Source organism: Miscanthus floridulus, chromosome 18 (assembly GCF_019320115.1).
Source record: "Miscanthus floridulus cultivar M001 chromosome 18, ASM1932011v1, whole genome shotgun sequence".
NCBI classification, from domain to species: Eukaryota; Viridiplantae; Streptophyta; class Magnoliopsida; order Poales; family Poaceae; genus Miscanthus; species Miscanthus floridulus.
Genome location: NC_089597.1, coordinates 132,441,213 through 132,462,551, shown reverse-complemented (window position 1 = coordinate 132,462,551; position 21,339 = coordinate 132,441,213). Strand labels below are relative to the sequence as shown.

The window sequence follows — 21,339 nt, the reverse complement described above, 5'->3', positions numbered from 1 at the left end:
AGCTTTGAAAACAACTCCATAAAAATCCTTACAGAGACTCAACGGGAGTTTCATGTCCTTGTTTCTAAGACTCCAAGGTATTTAAAACAGTGTAAACAAGTTTCATCCCCCAAAAACTCATTTCATACTACTCTCTTCTTTTCAAATTATAAGTCGCTTTAATTTTTTTGGTACATTAAATTTGCTATGCATCTAGATAAATAATATGTCTAGATACATAGCAAAATGGATGAACCAAAAAAGTCAAAGCGATTTATAATTTGGGAGGGATTATGAAACTTTTATCATCATTTTTTATTTATAGCATGCCCGGTTTATTCAATGCCCATGAAACTCTCATGGAGGAAATAGTTTTGATAATTTGAAATCTTTAATGTGATCAAGTCGAAGTATAATCGCTTGGGCACAATTTCATATAGCTTCTTGCATACGACCAAGCTTTATATATATATATATATATATATATATATATATATATATATATATATATATATATATATATATATATATATATATATATATATATATATATATAATGCATAGCACTAGAACCGAGAGCCACTGTACACCTAAATGTGCACGTGCCGCGTGCGTGTTCCGGACCTCTGGTTAGCTGAACTGAACAAATTGGACTCCCTGACACTTTTTGTTTATATATATAAGAAAAAGAAACTTCCATGATCATGCAATGCATGATAGGCGGCCCGATGGGATCGGATATATACACGATATCCAACGACTGCGACCGTGCGTGCCAGTTGTGCACGACACCACGAGTTTAGGTTATGTTCGGCTGGGCTAAATCTGTTTTGTTGTGAGAGAAAAATAATATAAAGTTATAGTTTGCTCCCTCCGTCTCCTAGCGGGCGGCGCACTCGCCGGCGCGCGGGCTCCTGCGTGCACGGCTCGCCGAGCGCGGGCTCTAAGCTACGGCACTGTTGGCCCACCTGCTGAAGCTCCTATATGTTCCGTCGTGCTCGCCGTTGATGCTCTAGCAATCACGCTGCTACTTCTCCTTGTGGAAGCTGTGTGTACAGTGGCTAAAGTAATCCAAAATTCACTATTAGCTCCTAAAGTGTTGAAGCCTGCAAGTACCATTCCACAGATCGTCTAACAATACAGAACTCAATGATGGTTTAATTAACAAAATTCATTGCTCACAGATCTGCTAACACATGACATGAAGCAATTAGCTGATCCAGGTCTTAAAATAAGGTGGTGTTTAGTCGTCTCTCCTAAATTTTAGTCGTTGTATCATCGAATATTTGGACACATACATGGAGTATTAAATATAGACTAATTATGAAACTAATTATATGATTTGCGACTAATTTGCGAGACGAATCTTTTAAGCCTAATTAGTCCATGATTTGACAACGTGGTGCTACAGTAAAATATGTGCTAATACGGGTTAATTAGACTTCAAAAATTCGTCTCGTAAAGTACTGACGGATTATGTAATTTGTTTTTTATTAGTATCCAAACACCTAATGCAATATCCTCCTGACACACCTCCTAAATTTTAGTCACTTGATCTAGACATCACCTAATTCTATCACCTAATTCTATCAAGAGGAAGCTAGCAATTGGGTTTTACACAACAAACCAGTGGGCTCCAGGTCCTCCATAGCAAGGGCTGGTAGAAACTGCCGAGCCCCTACCACCGGCCAAGCGGGCGACCTGCAGCCCCCCAACAGATGGTTGGTGCAGAGCTTGTGAAGGTGGCCGGCGGTGATCCCAGATGGTGGCCCCTACAGACGATGGGTGCAGAGCTCCTGCAGATGGCCGGCGGTGATCCACGGACAGGCGCCAGCACCGGTGGCGTTTAGTTCGTCCGATAGAGGGAAAAGAAAGAAGAAACCGGCTAAACATGGCGTTCGACCGGTAGGGAGAATAGTGAATTTTGGATTATTTTGGATGGTTGAATAGTATTCTGTGAGAGAAAATAAGCTGAAACAAGCTGAAACAAGCGGGAAGTAGTATAGCCGAACGCCCTGGAATGACCAAATCTCTATATAGGAATCATGCCTCTAAAAGCGGGCCTGCGGATCAGGCCATGTCGCCCGTTAGTCCCTGGCCGTTCGATCTGGCTGACTTGCGACGGCATCTGTCGGGGACCTAACACCAGGGTATCCCAGGAGGTGAAACCAATAACCATAGAACGTTAAAAACTTCTGAACGGACAAGGGCGCCGCTACGTTCCTTGCTCGGATGATGGGAGTTTGGTTCCGCCTCGCCCGACGTCTTTGGGCCAAGCTCCACCTCGCCCGAGGTCTAAAGGCTACTCTCCGCCTCGCCCGACGTCTTTGGCTAGCTCCGCCTCGCCCGAGGGCTGAGGGATAGACTTCGCCTCGCCCGACGCCTTTGGGCCAGCTCCGCCTCACCCGAGGGCTGAGGGATAGACTCTGCCTCACCCGACCCCCAAGGGACGGGCTCGGTCTCGCCCGAGGGATAAGGACTGGTCTCCGTCTCGTCCGACGTCCGAGGACGAACCTCGCCTCACTCGATGTGCAAGGACTGGATTCGTCATGCCTAACAACCTCTCCCCATACCCTCATGATGATAGGTACAGGGCAGGACGAGACGTGCGGGTCAACCGCGGCTTCAAGGACCATACCCTGCGCCCCGACAGGAAAAGTACTGTCAGGGAACGACGGGATGGGTGCTTTAGACCCTTCCGGACGTAGCAGAGCCTGAAAAGTGTTGCGGGTGCGCGCTCTTCGCCCTGTAGAGTTGTAGGCGCCGCCTTCAGCTCTGGGACACGGAACCCGACGAAGATATACGACAACCACTACGCTCTAGAAAAGGATTCGCGACCTCCACAAAAGACGGATATGCCGTCACCATGTTATGGTCCCAAGGGAGCGGCGCCCGCTTCCCACCCCCTCGGGTTCACCAGATCGGAGCACACGCTTCAGCCTTCGGACGCCCTCTCTGATCGGAAGGCGTTGCCCACAGCGATACTTCGGACCTCGACCCCACGTCCCTCCGACAGGGACTCATGGGCACCAGAAGGCGTGCGGAGCAAGGATGGGCAAGGCTCATAAGTCAAAATCACTATACCAGAGTCCATACCCTACGCGGGGCAGTACTCTGTAGCCATCCTGACATTCTACAGAGGCATCGACAGTATTGTAGGCGCTTATCATCCTTTCGCACCCACCAGAATGGGCAATAAGGCTAGGTAGACGTGAGCAACAAGGCTAGGTAGTATACGCACCCTAACCTTCTCACTTGTAAAGCCGTTCCCTTCATCTATAAAAGGGGATGCGCTTCCTCCAACAAAGGGACTGACTTTTGACGGCACAACACACAACACACACAGTCAAGCTGCTACCAAGCTCTTGGCCTCCTTTCGACCCTTTCATTAGAGACTTGGGACCAATCCCTCTCTCGATCGTTTGTACCCCTACTACGAACCATTTTCGGTGCTAATAACACGAGCAGCAACAAACTGGACGTAGGGACATTCAGCCCGAACCAGTATAAATCTTGTGTCCTTTAGCGCACCATCTGAGCCTAACGCGCATTACTATAAATCTACCTGCCGGTGCTTGTACGAAACATCAACAGTTGGCGCGCCAGGTAGGGGACCTTTGCGCGTTCCAAATCAGGCCTCGGATGGCCACCCACGCAATCAGCTAGGTCCCAGGCGCACACGTGCGTTTCAGTGACCTAGATTTCATCGTTACACTGGGAGGAGAGCTAGCGCTGGCCCACACGACCGTCCAGTCTTTCTCCCATCAGTCTCAGCCACCGGAGGCTTGAGGGCCAGCTCGACGACTTCCTTGGACCCCAGTTATCTAGGGAGGCCTCGCGCCGCATCACCCTCTTTTCGGAAGGCCCCATACGGAGCGCCCCGACAGCGTTTCCATTCGGTCTCCGCAACGCCGCGGCCACCGCTGGCCACCTTCTGGCACTACGCATGTTTCAGTCGCCCACGGACAGCGAGTTTGTGGGGACAATTGAACATGATATGGAGACTCTCCATAGGCTCCTCACGGAGGAGCCATGATCGTCCTCCAACTTTGACTCCAGCAGGGGGAGCCATCACCCTTCCTAGGAATGCTTCATGGCGCAGACCCCCGAGGGGCACGTCGAGGACGTCTCCGGGGAAGAGGCTACCCCGACAAGCAACCCTGATGGCAGGTCCGGGGGGGAGGCAGCAGCCCCATCTCACTTGAGGATGGAGCAGCTGAGAGCTCACAAGCTGGAGATCGATGAGGCCGGACAAGGGCTCGTCCGGGAATACGCGGACATCAATCGCGAGATTGAACGCTGCGAAAGCAGTGGGCGCACACGCGCCACGGCCCGCATTGTGCACTAGAGGATCCTCACCGATGACGGGAGCCTTCCTCACTTTGCTCGGGCAAGCCAAAACATCGCCGCAGTGATGGCCTTGCCGCACGGCCTTCCGGAGGCCACGACGTCTGAGGATCACCGCGCCCATCGAGAAATTTACACGTTGCTCGAGCGTGCGAAAGCACAGCAGGCAGAAAGCTCATTGTCTCGACGACATGAGCCCGATGCCAGCCAGCGCACGCCCTTAGGGTGCCCCACCAAGGATGCGTCCGTTCACTAGACACCGCCAGGCGGCAGGTAGCCCTCCGCCGTCCCAGTGCATCAATGCCTTGGCCACGACCGCGACATGCGTAGCACCATCGACGCCCACAGGCGCACCCACGGCGACACGGGAGAGGTAGCCCGTCGTGGCTACCATCCTCGACGCAGCGGACGCTACGACAGCGGCGAGGACCGAAGCCTGAGCCCTAGCCTGCCAGGCCCTCAGGCCTTCGGTTGACACATCCTCAACGCTGTGTTCCCACTAATGTACCGACCGCCAACCAACATCCCTAAATATTCTGGGGAAACAAACCCCGGGCTTTGGCTCGAAGACCATCAACTTGCATGTCAAGCCGGTGGTGCGAGTGATGATGATTTCATTATTCGCAATCTCCCGCTATTCTTGGCCGAGTCGGCGCGAGCATGGTTGGAGCACCTACCGTCCAACGCCATTCAAAGTTGGGTGGATCTGATGGAGATCTTCATGGGGAACTTCCAGGGCACGTTCAAACGCCCCAGAAACCCATGGGACCTCAAGAACTGCCACTAGAAGGCCGATGAAACCCTCCGCGGGTACATCCGGTGCTTCTCTCAGAAGTGCAACGAGCTCCCTAACGTCGCAAACACCGACATGATAGGAGCCTTCCTATCTGGGACAACCTGCGAGTCTCTGGTTCACAAGCTAGGGCATAGGGGCCCGCGGACCACCAAGGAGATCCTTGACATCGCCACCAGCCACGCCTCAGGAGAGGAGGCGGTTGGAGCCATCTTCGACCGCTCCGATGACAAGGCGAGGCGGGACGAGGACGCCGATGAAGGCGCCTCCAACCGTCCCGCCAAAAGAAAGAATAAGAAGCAAAGGCGCGACAACTCGCTCATGGCCACAGCTGACCGCAAGGGTGGCCGGAAGCCCACGGAGGGCGCTTCGAACCACTTTGAAAAAAATGCTCGAGGGGCCATGCCAAACCATGCTTTCCTTGCCAAGCATCTATACAAGGATTGCGGCCTCATGCACAAATACTTGTCCGGGGGCCTCAACAAGGGGGAGCAGGGGAAGGAACCTGCCCCCACTGACGACGCCGAGGAGAAGGACAACGCCTTCCCAATGCTAAACGGCGCCCTCATGATCTTCGGAGGATCAGTGGCCTACGACTCCAAGCGCCGCCAGAAGGTCACACGTCGCGAGGTCTATACGGCCGGACTGGCCACGCCTGCCTTCCTCCGGTGGTCAGAATCCACCATAACCTTCGATCGGACCGACCATCCGGATGTCTTCCCACACCCGGGAAGGTACCTACTTGTCGTCGACCTGATTGTTGGCCCAAAGCAGCTCACAAAAGTACTGATGGACGGAGGTAGCAGCCTCAACATCATGTACGCCAAGACACTCGACGAGATGGGTGTCGACCGAATGAACCTTCGCCCCATCCGAGCACCCTTCCACGGTGTTGTACCTGGCAGACAAGCCGTGCCGCTGGGGCAGATCGATCTGCCCGTCATTTTCGGGGATCGGTCCAATTATAGGACTGAGACCCTTACCTTCGACGTGGTAGGATTCCTCGGAACCTTCCACGCCATCCTTAGACATCCATGCTACGTGAAGTTCATGGCCATCCCCAACTATACATACCTTAAGCTGAAGATGTCAGGCCCCCGCGAGGTCATCACCGTCGGCACCTCCTTCCATCGCGCTTACGAGTGCGAAGTCGAATGCTGCGGCCACGCCACAGCAGTCGTCGCCTCCGAAGAGCTCGCCACCCTCAAGGAGGAGGTCGTTGAAGAAGCACCCAACGCAAAGAGGTCATCCAGGTCGTTCGAATCGGCGGAAGGGTCCAAGGAGGTCCTCGTGGACCCTAGCAGCTCCGAGGGCAAAAAAGTCCGCATCGGGACCATGCTCTCCTCCGAATAGAAAAGTGCGCTCGCTGACTTCCTCTGCGATAACAAAGACATCTTTACATGGAAACCCTTGGATATACCAGGCATCCCGAGGGAGGTCGCCGAGCATACCCTGAAAATCCTCCTAGGCTCCAAGCCGGTGAAGCAACGCCTGTGCCGCTTCGATGAGGAAAAACGTAGGGCCATCGGTGAAGAGATAGCAAAACTATTGGCTGCTAGGTTCATCAGGGAAGTACACCACCCAGAGTGGTTAGCAAATCCTATTCTTGTGCGAAAAAGAGCGAGAAATGGAGAATGTGTGTCGATTACACAGGCCTCAACAAGGCGTGTCCAAAGGATCCGTTTCCTTTGCCACGAATAGACCAAATAGTCAATTCCACCTCAGGGTGCGAAACCCTCTTTTTCCTTGACACATACTCCGGTTACCACTAGATCGCGATGAAAGAGTCCGACCAGCTCGCGACATCTTTTATCACCCCCTTTGGATCATTCTGCTACATTTCAATGCCGTTCGGTCTAAAGAACGTAGGGGCAACTTACCAGCGCTGTATGCTCAACTGCTTCGGGGACCTCATCGGGAAGACTGTTGAGGCCTACGTCGATGACATCGTAGTTAAGTCCAAATAGGCTGACCACCTTGTCGCCGACCTCGAACAAACCTTTGCGAAACTCTGGGCAAACGGCATCAAACTCAATCCTGAAAAATGTGTTTTCGGGGTCCCGAGGGGCATGCTGCTCGGCTTCATTGTCTCCAAGCGCGGCATCGAAGCCAACCCGGAGAAGATCTCAGCCATCACAAGGATGGGCCCGATCCAAAACATAAAGGAGGTTTAGCGAATCACAGGGTGCCTTGCCGCCCTTAGCCGATTTATTTCATGCCTCGGTGAACATGGACTCCCCCTTTATTGACTCCTGAAGAAGTCCGACCGCTTCGAGTGGACAGCCGAGGCCTAGGAAGTGCTTGACATGGTTAAGCAATTTCTGACTAAACCCCCAGTCCTGGCCCCTCCAAGCAATGGAGAATCCCTCCTCCTGTACATAGCGGCCACCACGCAAGTGGTTAGCGCCGCCTTGGTGGTAGAGCGGGAAGAAGAGGGACACGCCTTCAAGATGCAGCACCCTATATATTTCATCAGCGAGGTGTTATCCGACTCCAAAACCCACTACTCCCAAATCTAGAAACTCCTCTACACCATCCTCATCACCAAAAGGAAGCTACGCCACTACTTCGAGTCATACCCTGTGACAGTCGTGACGTCTTCCCCCCTCGGCGAGGTCGTCCGTAGCCAGGATGCTATAGGAAGAACCGCAAAGTGGGCGCTCGAGCTGATGGATCAGGGCATTACTTATGCCTCCCGAACGACAATCAAATCCTAGGTGCTGGCCGACTTCATCGTAGAGTGGACCGAATTCCAAATGCCACCAGTAGTTGTCGATCAAGAGTACTGGACAATGTACTTTGACGGATCGCTGATGAAAAAGGGCGCCGGTGCAGGACTTATCTTCGTATAGCCCCTCGGGGTCCACATGAGATACATGGTTCGGCTCCATTTCCCCTCATCAAACAATATCGTAGAATACGAAGCGCTCATCAACGGCCTACGAATCGCCATCGAGCTGGGCATCCGACGCCTCGACATCAGGGGCGACTCCCAGCTGGTCATCGATCAGGTTATGAAGGAGTCAAGCTACCACGACACCAAGATGGCAGCATATTGCCAAGAAGTCCGAGGACTGGAGGATAGATTCGATGGCCTCGAGCTCAATCACATCCCAAGGCGCCTCAATGAAGTGGCCGACGCACTCACAAAGGCAGCGTCTGGCCGAGAGCCAGTTTCGGCGGGTGTCTTCGCCAGCAATCAACACAAGCCCTCGGTGCGCTACAAGGGATCAGAACAAGCCAATGAAGGCCCATCTGATCTAGCCCTAGGGGCCGACCCACCGGCTGCTCCGCCCGACCCCGAGGTCATGGAGCTTGAAGAGGACTTAGTAGTAGAGTCTAACCCTCCCAACGACTGGAGAACGCTTTACCTCGACTACCTCCTCCATGACACATTACCGGCGGACAAGACGGAAGCTTGACGGCTCACACATCGTGCCAAGTCCTTCGTTCTTGTAGAAGGTGAACTCTACAAATGGAGCCATACCGGGATCCTACAGCTCTGTATCCCTGGCGAACAGGGAAAACTTCTGCTGAGCGATATCCACGATGGAGTCTGCGGTCACCATGCGGCGCCAAGGACCTTGGTTGGAAATGCATTCCGACAGGGCTTCTACTAGCCCACCGCAGTAACCGACGCCGAGCAAATTGTATGCACCTGCGAAGGGTGTCAGTACTACGCTCGGCAGATTCACCTTCCAGCCTAGGCGCTCCAGATGATCCCCATCATGTGGCCCATCACGGTCTTAGGGCTCGACCTAGTTGGGCCACTCAAAAAGGCGCCCAGGGGCTTCACCCACCTGCTTTTCATCATAGACAAGTTTACAAAATGGATTGAAGCTCGACCAATCTCCACGATCAAATCCGAGCAAGCTGTGCTGTTCTTCCTCGACATCATCCATCGCTTTGGAGTACCGAACTCCATCATCACAGACAATGGTACGCAGTTCACTGGCAGGAAATTCATTCGATTCTGTGATGAACAACACATCCGGATCGATTGGGTGGCTGTCGCGCACCCTCGGACAAACGGGTGGGTCGAGCGTGCAAACGGCATGCTCCTGCAAGGTCTTAAGCCTAGGATCTTCAACCGATTGAACAAGTTCGGCACGCGTTGGCTTGCTGCTCTCCCGACGGTGCTCTGGAGCCTAAGGACAACCCCTAGCCGGGCCACCGGCTACACACCCTTCTTCATGGTCTATGGATCTAAGGCTGTTCTCCCAACAGACCTTGACTATGGAGCACCAAGAATCAGAGCATACGATGAACAGGGGGCCGAGGCATCCCACCAAGATGCCATGGACCAGCTAGATGAAGCCCGCGACATCACCCTCCTCCGTTTAGCTAAGTACTAGTAGTCGTTACGACGATACCACAGCCGACGGGTGCGGGACCGAGCCTTCAACGTCGGGGACCTCATCCTCCGCCTTATGCAGAGCAACAAGGACCGCCACAAGCTCTCCCCGCCCTGGGAGGGGCCGTACGTCATCGCGGAAGTACTTCACCCGGGCGCCTATAGGTTGAAAACCATCGACGGTGAGGTCTTCACCAACGCCTGGAACATTGAGCAGCTATGTCGTTTTTACCCTTAAATAAACGCATGTTTTTTCTTATCAGTTTTTGTCCTTACAAATCCCCGATCTTTAGTGACGTCCAACCTCTACAAATCGCTAGGGGTCGGACCTCACTCGGGGGCTAATACAAATAATACGAGCACATTTTGCAAACACTTCCTGCGTTGTCTTTGCAAGTCTTCATCTAAGTTGTTTGGTTCTTCTCATAACAAGTCCAAAAAACTAAGATTTCGAGAGTAAGTTCTGAGTACAACCGGTAGGACTGCGGGAGACCCACGCCCTAGTGGCTACAACCTCTTTGCTCACCAGCATAATCAGAACTAATTCACCCGCATTCCTAGTCCTTTGAAACTTGGGCCATGGGAAGGCATCAAAACCTCTTCACAAAAAGAGGGAACTGAAAAACTATTAATATTTTCCATAACATAACATGAAAACCCCTTCATTATTGCACAAATTCACCACTTACAAAGTGATTTCATCACACAAAGGACTAGTGTACTCCTAAAAATCCAAAGGACTGTCACCTAGGGGCTCTCCCAAACTTATTCAATTACAGTCTCTGCTAAGCTTTACTACGAGTACTAGTGCGGTCGTCGCGCCAAGCTCTCCATCGGCGACGACCGGGCATGTACATGGACCAGTTCGTCTACTGTGGTCACCACGCCAAGCTCTCCATCGGCGACGATCGGGCATGTACACGGACCAGTTCGTCTACTGCGGCCACTACGCCAAGCTCTCCATCGGCGACGACCAGGCATGTACACGGACCAGTTCGTCTACTGCAGCCGCCGCGCCAAGCTCTCCATCGGCGACGACCAGGCATGTACACGGACCAGTTCGTCTACTGCGGCCGCCGCACCATGCTCTCCATCGGCGACGTCCCACCGCTTTGCTGGATCTTTGAAAGCGCCATCATCTACAACAACGAGCACCATGGCGGCGACTATGGTGCCTCGACCCCGGGGCGCCTAGGGAATACGCCATCATCATCGGCCGCAACCCTGACAACGGCACCTCTGCTGGGAAGCCTGGGGACTACACCATCGCCATCGGCCGCAACCTTGACAACGGCACCTCCACCGGTAGGCCTGGGGACTACGCCATCGTCATCAGCCGCAACCCTAACAACGGCGTTAGGGCAGAAAGCGCCTCCCACTGAAGGAAGGACGCAACCAATGGTGGTGAAATCAACAACGATCATCGCCCTCCGACGCCTTTTCTCCTTTGGCAGCGGCAACCCCTCCTCAGCACAGGCGAACCATGCCATCTCATCTACGTTGGATGACCTCCAACTCGACATTGTGCTCCAGAATCATGGGCGGACTTGTGAGTTCTTCTCTCCCTGACATTACCCTCTCTCACTTAGGAGCCGATGCATTCGGAGAAAAGAAAGGAGAAGAGGTGGCAGCTCAGAGGCTAGTGGGGAGGTGGGACGAGAACTCTTCCCTCCCCCTCCTATTTAAAGAGGGGGCTTAGCCGCTAAGGAAAGGCGAAATGTTCAGACGAAAAACTCTCTGCCTTCCCCTATTCAATACAAATGCGAAATCAATGCTGACAGAAATCTAAGGGGACGCATCGGAAACGACGGGACGCGCTCTGGTCGACGGGACGCCGCCTGGTAAGCTAGAACGTCACCCAGGCATGGCCCGCCACTAATACGCCCCGGGCGCGAGAACCGGGGCACGCTCACCTGCAGGTGACTCTCCGTTTCCCCAGGCAGGACCAGGGGACAACCCAACGATAGAACCTCCTTCCAGGGAAAGCCCAACGGGCCTCTTAGGTCAATCGGGCGGCCTAGACAAAACAACGAACGAACGACCAACTCAAAGATAAGCACCCTTGTTTATTTACTTTGAGTGTTGAATTCTTTGCCGAGCTTCTGACCCCAGCAACGGCAGAGGCACGGCCATCGCTCAGGGGCTGCCGAGGGTGCCTGTTTGTCTAAAACACCCTCTTAGCCCAACCCCTCCTTACGTTTGAAAAACCGGAAGCACGGCATATGGGAACAAAACGTGAATACAACTGGACAAACCAATAGACCCTACGCCCCGACGGCTACGGTATTTTTTGTTCACCAGCATAATCACGTTCACAGTTCCTCACATTACTAGCCCTGGCTCCCGCCTTCCCGAAAGGGGTTTGGAGGGAACCACCTGCAGAGCCCCCCTCGCGGGGGAAGCTAGCAGATCGCTTAAAAATCAATCGCAAAAACAAAAGTAGCGATACTTATGCAGGTTACGTCGGCCTCATCGAAAACATCGGACTCGAACCTGGCTCGGACACATCTGGTAGGAGCTTCCCATGGCTCATACCACCAAGGTAACGTTACCGACCCCCGCTCTCATTTTGATTAAATTATACATTCAAACATTGCATCCCAACGCTTCGTGTCGTGTCACGAAATGGCAGTCGCCTCATTTGATATGGGTGGCAGCAGGAGGCCGCCTCGTGCCAAACAGAGCTAGGGAGAAATAACTGAGACGAGCCCTAGCGGCCCTGCCCACCCCCGCTCAGAAGCGGACAGGGATGTCTCAACCTTTTCTCGTTCGATTCTAACCCCGAGCCAAACCCATAGAATCTCCATCGAGGAGAGGCCATCAGGCCATCTGAGCCTATCGAATGGCTCGGGCATCTACCGGGAGGCGGGTTAAGAAGGCATGGAATGCCACCAGAGGGCTCTACTGACCCCATCAGCAAATGATGGACCCGTTAGCGAGCTCATCGAGCACAACACTTGAGCCACCGAGGCAAGTGTCGTCTACTCGGCCCCTCTGATTGCGAAAGTCGAGGATGGGGTAACATGTGAATTACAGCCGACCCCTATCAAACCCTAACAAGGTTCGGGGGCTCGAGCCGCTTGATACAGGGACAGAGGTTCAAAGGCCCCCTTGCCGAGCCCATAGAGTCCCCATTTGGGGAATTTTGTTGGAAGGCAGGGCGAAGAATAGTGGAACGCCATCCGAGGACTTTGCCAACCCTGTCACAAAAACCACGGAATGGGATTCCATCTGAACATCCCTGTTGGCAAGCTCATCGGGCACACCATTGCTCTGGTCTCCAGTAACACCCGACCCTAGTGGATGTAAGGGGTCGGATCTCACTCGGGGACTGGTAAAGGTACGACTACCTCTCTTCCTTTTTTCGAAACAATCATTACATCAGACTCTCTCCTCGCATCAAGACTAGTGGCAAGGTTCGAGGGAACAGATTGGTAAGACCGCAAAAAACCAAACGACCAGACGGCTACAGTATGTTTTGCTCAAATAGCACAAAGGGAAGGGTCGGATCGAATAAACACTCTTTGTGATTGCAAAAAGGGAAGAAGGTGAAATCAAACAAAATGAAATTACGAAGCAAAATCATGAAACTGCTTCCAGACACGAAAGTACCGACACTTGTTCACATATTACATATAAGTGTTGTTCAAATGTATTCGACTAACTACTTCCGCGAAGGGAGAACCATTTCTTTCAGATTATCCACCAGTTTTTTCGCAAGAGGAGCCACTGCCTTCTCAATCGCGTCCAGCTCAGCATCCTCATAAGTAGGCGGGAAACCTTCGCTCATCACCTCCAGGTTGATCTCCTTCTCGTAATGAGAATGGGCAATGGTGAAGGCCTAGGTGATCCCGGCGTGAAAAGCACTCTCCTCAAGCTGGCCCACCCGAGCCGTGATACTAGCGGCACGGGCCGCAAGCGAGCTGGTCCCCTCCTCTTGTGCCACCTATAGGTTGTCGTAGACCACCAGAACAACGGATGACAGGCGATCATACTCATCACCTTCGGCTTGGAGAAGCCCCCGCCCTTCGGCAAGATCGGCGCGCAAACCGACAGAAACTTCTTCGGCATCCCGCCGTTGGACCACCTCGACTCCAAGATCCACCCGGTGTGCCTCGGCCTCCTGACGTGCTTTGTCGCGCTCTCGGATGGCCCGATTGACCACCACGGCATCCTGGTTTGCCTTCTCCTGCAACGTCGCGGACCTCTCCTCAGCCTTTAGCTTGAGGTCCTGCTCCGTCTGCAGCTCCACCAAGAGCTCGCCGGCCTGCTCATTAGCCACGGCGTTCTTCTGTAACAGCTCGTCTCGCTCCTTTCAGAGCCTGGCGATCTCTTCCTCATCCAGCTTCGTCCTCGCCGACAAGTCCTCAAACATCTCGTGGGCCTCTTTTGTGTCCTGACGCGCCTGGGCCTCCCGCTGCTGGGCGGCAGCAAGCTACGCGCCCACATCTCCTCGCAGCCGGGCCTCCTCGGCAAGGTGATCCCATTCCACCTTCTGTTCGTAGAGGAACTAGGATTTGCTCCGACTGCGAGCAACAATGATCTGAAAAGAAGACCGGTATCAAAAATACGAAAACACAAAAGTACTTGAAGAAGGAGGAAAACGAGGAAGAACGAGCAGATACCTGGCTAGTAGGAACGACAATTTCACACAGGGCCCCTCTGACCTGTCCAGGGCATTCATCATAGTCAAAAGCCCAAAGTCGAAACTCTCCCGCTCCATGCTCTCGGCATGATCGTCGAGCGTGAAAAGGGCCGACGTTGGGTCCTGAGCGGCCATCCACTAAAGCGGCGGCTCGCCCCGCATGGGGGAGCGGCTGCCTCCCGACAAAGGGGCTGGTGGTGACTCCCTCCTAGTCCTCCACGCCATCGCCACGATGCCCGAAGACCCTCCGACCAGATCCTCCTCCATCTGGACCACTTCGAGCGCCACAGGTGGATCCACCTGGCCCCCCGATGGCACAGACTGCACCACGCCCTCGAACACCACCGTGGCTGCATCCGGCTTCTCCCAGCATGGCGCGGGCATGGCCACCCCCACCGGGGCCCCTGGTGGCGTGGACTACACTGTGCCCTCGAGCACCACCGTGACTGCGCCCGGCTGATCCTGGCTTGACGCGGTCACGACCACCTCCACCGGCGATACGCGACCCTCGGCTGGTGGTGCCACACCCACCGTGGAAGATCCCGCATGCTCGGCGGCCACCAAAGGCGCGGGCGCCGCCACGGCCGCCGTCGAGTCGGCCAACACAGCCGTAGCATCATCGCCACTCCTGCCCGAAACAGGAGCAACATCGAGCGACGCCGCCCATCCCGCCAGACGGGCAAGGCTCTTCTTGGGCGCCATCCCCAGAGGATGGCCCGTCCGCAAGAGTCTACACAAAAGAAAAAGGCATAAAGTCAAAACAAAAAAACGAAATAAAAGAAGGATAGGGGAGTCAATGGCTTACCCCGACGCCTTCGGTCGGCGAGAGAGCTTTGGGGACGAACCCCTAGACCCCTGCCCCAACTCATCGGGACGGGACCGCTTCGAACCTGCCCACTGCTCCTGGGTAGGGGAGCTCATCTCCCTCATCTCCGAGGGCGCGGCCGTAGAGCCACCCCTCTCGGTCAACACCTCGGGCTGGGTGGCAGATCCACCCACCTCTGTCCTCTCATGGGACGTGGCAACAGGACCGCCCTCCTCCATCAGCACCTCGGGGGCCTCCTCGGATCCAGCCACCCACCGATCCTCTACCAGCACCCCGTGTGAAGCGGCGGACTCTTCGGCTCCAACCTCTGCTGACTTTGCGGACTCGCTTCCCTCCATGTAGGACGAGGGGGTTCCTGCACGGACGGAGGCGCACTGGTTAGCGGGCCCTCGTCCTCCAGGACGCCCCAATCTACACTGGCAGCAACCTCATCGACATCATCATCGTTGTCATCATCGTCGTCATCACTGCTTACATCCTCTCCTCGATCCCGTGCTTCCTACTTCCGCTGCTTCTCAGCTTTCTCCTACTCCCTTGCCCTCTTTTCCCACTCGGCCGCGATGCGATTCACCGCCGCCACGACCCGATCCTTTGGCAGCGGGACCGGGCAGTCCTTGAAGGTTAGCCTCCTCGGCTGGTCCTGCCATCCCAAGATTGGTATTAAAGGATCAGAAATTCAATTGAAAAGGAGGGCACGGGGAAGGAAAGCTTACAAATTAAAAAAACCCAGGTTTCGGTCGCATTGGGGGATGCCCTGGCACCAGATACGCATGTTCGAGGGTGGAGCCAGTGGTGTCCTTCTAAGGCTCAATCGCCTCCTTGATACGCTGCGCCACCTCAGAAGGAGCAAGCGCCTCATCAATGAGCACTGTTCCTTCGAACGACTCTCTAGGAACCATCCGGTACAAGGGAAGCGCGCGTGCCATTAGCGGTGCCACCCTCCTCGCATGGTAGGCACCAATGATCCCCGACCCCTTCACGCCCCGGACCTTCAGAGCATGAATGGCAGCGAGAAGGTCGGCAAGGTGTTTCTTCCCTGGAGTCGGACAGCCCCACTGCCACGACTCTAGGGCCTCGTCGATGAGGCACCCAGAGTACTTCGGCAATGTGGCACTCAGGTCATCCCTGACGTAAAACCACTGCGAGTGCCACCCCTTATTGGAGGTTGACAGATGCATCAGCGGGTAGTCCCTCGACCGGGTGGGGCGCAGATGAATGCTGGCGCATCCTATCGGCACGTTCACATCCTTCCCCCCAATCTTCCTCTTTGACAAACTGACAGTGAAAAAGTGCCGCCACAAATCGAAGTGGGGATCGATCCCCAGGAAACCCTCACATAGGGCAACAAATGCCGCCATATGATGGACACCGTTGGGGGTAAGATGCTGCAACTCAACTTGGTAATAATCCAACAACCCCCAAAGAAATCTATGCGCGGGTACGGCAAATCCCCGCTCATGAAAGATGGCAAAAGACACGACGTACCCTTCGGGCGGTGCCAGCTCACTCTCATCACCGGGCAACAGCCACTCCCCGATGGCGGACAGCGGGCGGAGGAGGCCACAGCGGACGAGGCCCTCCAAACACCGAGAAGTAATGCCGGATCTGCCCCACAGCTCCATCGAAACGCCGGGAGGAAGGTGGGTACAAGCTCAATGAGGGCGGCGGTGCGGACGCGAGCTCAACGGCGGCAGTAAACGTGGATGTGAACCTAACGGCAGCAGCAGTCTTGGCATGGGAAGCTAGGGCGATTGGTGGCAAAAGCTGCGGATGCGAAGGCGAGGAAATGAAGTACGGAACCCTAGGGGCGAACCCCATGGTTTTATAGTGGCGACGGATGTGAGAAGGGCAACCGTCCGCCTCGATCCCCGGGCCAGCCACGCGCACCACCACGTCATGTCACGGGATACGTGCCCACGATCCCTATCCGCTCCCACCAAGATCACGCCAAATGATTCACCTCCCTAGGCGATCGGACTCTTCTCCAACAGAGGGAACGTGGGCCAGAAAAAATTCTTCTCTGGTCCATCTAGGCCCAGAAAGACCGGGGTCGGCCCAACCAACTCAATGGCCGCCCCAACAAAGGATGGGCCCGCAAGAAACTAGAACTCAAGGACGCAAGCATCACCAGGGCCTTGATCCGCAGTCAGGACCCAGTCAGGCCGGCACTGAGCTAAATTCCCATAAACGGAATACCACGATTCCCTTAAAAATATCCCGTCGACAGAAAACCAAGTTCTTCAGCCTTACCCGCGAAGGGTCCGATACACCCCCGGATGATTCTGTCCGAATCGCCCGGGGGCTCGGGGGCTACACCCATCGGGTGCGCTCGCGCGCACCCTTCGACAAATTAACCCCGATGAAATTGAAAACACCCCCTGATGATTCTGTCCGAATCGCCCGGGGCTCGGGGGCTACTATCAGGGACCTAACACCAGGGTATCCTAGGAGGTGGAACCAATAACCATCGAACGTTAAAAACTTCTGGACGGACAAGGGCGCCGCTACGTTCCTTGCCCAGATGATGGGAGTTTGGTTCCGCCTCGCCCGACGCGTTTGGGCCAAGCTCCACCTCGCCCGAGGGCTAAAGGCTAGTCTCTGCCTCGCTCGACGCCTTTGGGCCAGCTCCGCCTCGCCCGAGGGCTGAGGGATAAACTTCGCCTCGCCCAACGCCTTTGGGCTAGCTCCACCTCGCCCAAGGGCTGAGGGATAGACTCCGCCTCACCCGACCCCTGAGGGACGGGCTCGGTCTCGCCCGAGGGATAAGGACTAGTCTTCGCCTTGCCCGACGTTCGAGGACGAACCTCGCCTCACTCAATGTCCAAGGACTGGATTCGTCATGCCTAACAACCTCTCCCCATACCTTCATGATGATAGGTACAGGGCAGGACGAGACGTGCGGGTCAACCGCGGCTTCAAGGACCATACCCTACGCCCCGATAGGAAAAGTACTATCAGGGAACGACGGGATGGGTGCTTTAGACCCTTCCAAGCGTAGCCGAGCCTGAAAAGTGTTGCGGGTGCGTGCTCTTCGCCCTGTAGAGTTGTAGGCGTCGCCTTTAGCTCTGGGATACGAAACCCGACGAAGATATACGACAACCACTACGCTCCAGAAAAGGATTCACGACCTCCACAAAAGACGGATATGCCATCACCACGCTATGGTCCCAAGGGAGCGACGCCCGCTTCCTGCCCCCTCGGGTTCACCAGATCGGAGCACACGCTTCAGCCTCCGGACGCCCTCTCTGATCGGAAGGCGTTGCCCACAGCGATACTTCGGACCCCGACCCCGTGTCCCTCCGACAGGGACTCATGGGCACCAGAAGGCGTGCGGAGCAAGGCTGGGCAAGGCTCATAAGTCAAAACCACTATACCAGAGTTCATACCCTACGCGGGGCAGTACTCTGTAGCCATCCTGACATTCTACAGAGGTATCAACAGTATTATAGGCGCTTATCATCCTTTCGCACCCACCAAAATGGGCAACAAGGCTAGGTAGACGTGAGCAACAAGGCTAGGTAGTATACGCACCCTAACCCTCTCACTTGTAAAGCCGTCCCCTTCATCTATAAAAGGGGATGCGCTTTCTCCAACAAAGGGACCGACTTTTGACGGCACAACACACAACACACACAGTCAAGCTGCTACCAAGCTCTTAGCCTCCTTTCGACCCTTTCATCAGAGACTTGGGAACAGTCCCTCTCTCGATCGTTTGTACCCCTACTACGAACCATTTTCGGTGCTAATAACACGAGCAGCAACAAACTGGACGTAGGGACATTCAGCCCGAACCAGTATAAATCTTGTGTCCTTTAGCGCACCATCCAAGCCTAACGCGCATTACTATAAATCTACTTGCCGGTGCTTGTACGAAACACCGACAGCATCCGTCCGATGTTGGATCGGTTCGGGTCTCCGCCCAGTTTCATCGCAGTCTCGGAGCCTCGCGAATCTTCTCGGTGCGTCGTCCCGTCCTGCGCAGTCGACGTCGATGAGCAGGGCGGCAGCGCTGGCTGCGCGAGTAACCATTCGAGGGCCACCGGCGTGGGCATGGTCTACCGGAGAGGCGGCGAGCTCACCAGCGCAGCGGCACACGTGATACGAATGGCCATTTTGTCCTGTCCGACTGAGCCGCGCTATAGCCTTCGGCCCTCCACCCGCACCTACGCCGGATAAACAGCCTGGTCCCCATGTTCGGCCACCCTTGCCCGTAGCGAGGGAGAAGGGCCGTAGACTGGGCTAGTGGCACGGCGGCGCACGGGCTGTGGCATGCATGCGGGCCGACGAGTCTGTTGCGTCTGCACCTGGGCGCCGTAGATGATTCCCGCCGGCGGCCATCGACACATAAGTTCCACGGTCTCCACTGGACAGAGGGCCCGCTCGCTCGCCGGCCCTCGCACGACAACCACGCCAAGGAGGTACAGACTAGTGCAAGGCCTTCTAGGGGCAAATACGCCGGGGACCATGCCTTCCTACTCTTCCTTGGGAGCAATAAGTATTCGTTCCTCAGATTGCCGCAATTCTTATGGTTTTAATCCTGTTCGTGTTTTATTTCAGTAAGAGGAGTGACCCTCCCAATTTCCTTGTACTACTAACAGTCTCCATTTTCATTTCATCTTCTTTTTGTCCTGCAACGGTTCAGGTGGATTACGTGCCAAATTATGCAGTTGTATCAAACTGCAAGTAGTGACCAGAGGCTAATTGACATTTTTCCTCGGTTGAAATTTGACAGCTAAATCATTTTTCGGCTATGCATTCTAAATACTGAGATGGTGATGCTATGTCAGTCAATGAGCTTCCTCTAAACTGCCTTGATCTATATATTCCCACCTATAAATGTTTTCTCAAATATTGTTGATCGCTGCTATGTAACTCTATTGAAATAAGAATAGATATGCCATTGCATGTTTTAAATGGATTCAATATAATATTTCTTTTAAATGGAGTGAGACTTATGTTACTTTTGTATTTATGACAATCACAGTACTATTTCTGGAGCAACTACTCAGTTCTGCTACACTAATCCATGATCTTGTTCCTCGTTGTCAAGATTGCACAATTTTTTAGTACCTCCCATTGCTATAGAAGGGACAACAATTTTATGATTGATAAGTGATCACAACACGTGCCCACATAAAAGTGCCAGCAATAGAAAAGGCACATATGTTTGGCAGCATAATCAATTTCTGCCATAACTCTGACAAATTGTAGGTTAGAACCGGGAAAGAATTCAGAGGTGCACTTTAAATGCAACAGCATCAGACCATGCTTTCTAAGGTAAGTCAAATAGACATAGTTATTGTTTTGTATTATTTCTTTAAATGCTTTCTAAGTGGTCTGCAACTGAATATTCTTTACGAAAATATCAATTGCATATTTAGCTCATAAAATAAAATTTCCCTTCCTCTCAATGTTTAGACCTAAATCTCCTATATTATGGTAGTATAATAAAATTTCTTATTCTACTCAAAATTAATTTATACAAATCACTATCGCACCTAGAACTGTAGCAATCGGAAGAGTACCGGTTCGAACATTAGCGACTCAAGGGATGAATGCAAATTTCAAAGGCCTCAACACTTCCTATGACCCCGTATCGACACCATAAGCATCATCGGTACGATTAAATTCTGTACTGGCCCTCAACAGAGGACGCGGCAAAGCCGCGCCAGTCTTTCTAGTCAGATTGATATGGAACCATGGCTATGTCTTGTATTCTTTTGATTGGGTACTCACACCACACGCATGCGCATCTATACAAACGCAAAGAAGAGATGTACAAACGCAAAGAAGAGATTGGGAGGCGTCGCCTCCATTGCGCGAGAAACGCGCAGTACCATCGAACACATACGCTTACTTGTACCTTAAAATTTATAGAAAAATTGCAGAAAAACGTGCGATCACCGGAGCTTCCACAGGCCCATTCACGCTATGTCTTGTATTCACTATCACTGGCAATCGATGAATACCTTCTTCTCAAACTCCCTTTCACAACAGTTTTTTAGTACCTTCAGGTAACCTTATGGCTGAAAAAAAAAATCCACGGAGAGGAACCACGGGTTCCTCCAAGCACCGTAACAAACCTCATTATATATATACTGTATGCGATCACTCGCGATGGCAGGCAATTAACTTAGTGCAACGTGATAGGTAGTACTTTATTTTAAATTACATGACGTATTGCTTTTGTTCTAAATCAAATATTTTTTTATCTCTGACCATCTATTTAAAGAAAATCAATATAGTTTTACACCATGTGAATTACATATTATTAAAAGTGTTTATCATTGTGGATTTAAAAGACATAAACCTTAACGTTGTTAACCTATATAAGTTTTCAAAATTAATAATAAAAAACAGAAATGTTTGACTAGTACAAAACTAATATAACATAT

The 21,339-nt window shown here is 53.2% G+C and overlaps 1 protein-coding gene across 1 annotated transcript; it reads left to right on the top strand.

The window, feature by feature from the left end:
- Positions 1 to 5,908: 5,908 nt before the first annotated feature.
- On the top strand, positions 5,909 to 6,472 carry LOC136524707 (uncharacterized). The gene has a single exon (XM_066517971.1). It carries the CDS (start codon positions 5,909 to 5,911, stop codon positions 6,470 to 6,472), a length of 564 nt encoding a protein of 187 aa, XP_066374068.1.
- Positions 6,473 to 21,339: the final 14,867 nt, after the last annotated feature.

What these genes read in the sequence shown, in the direction of transcription:
- LOC136524707 (XM_066517971.1), top strand. Translation starts at nt 5,909, where the DNA reads ATGGACGGAGGTAGCAGCCTCAACATCATGTACGCCAAGACACTCGAC.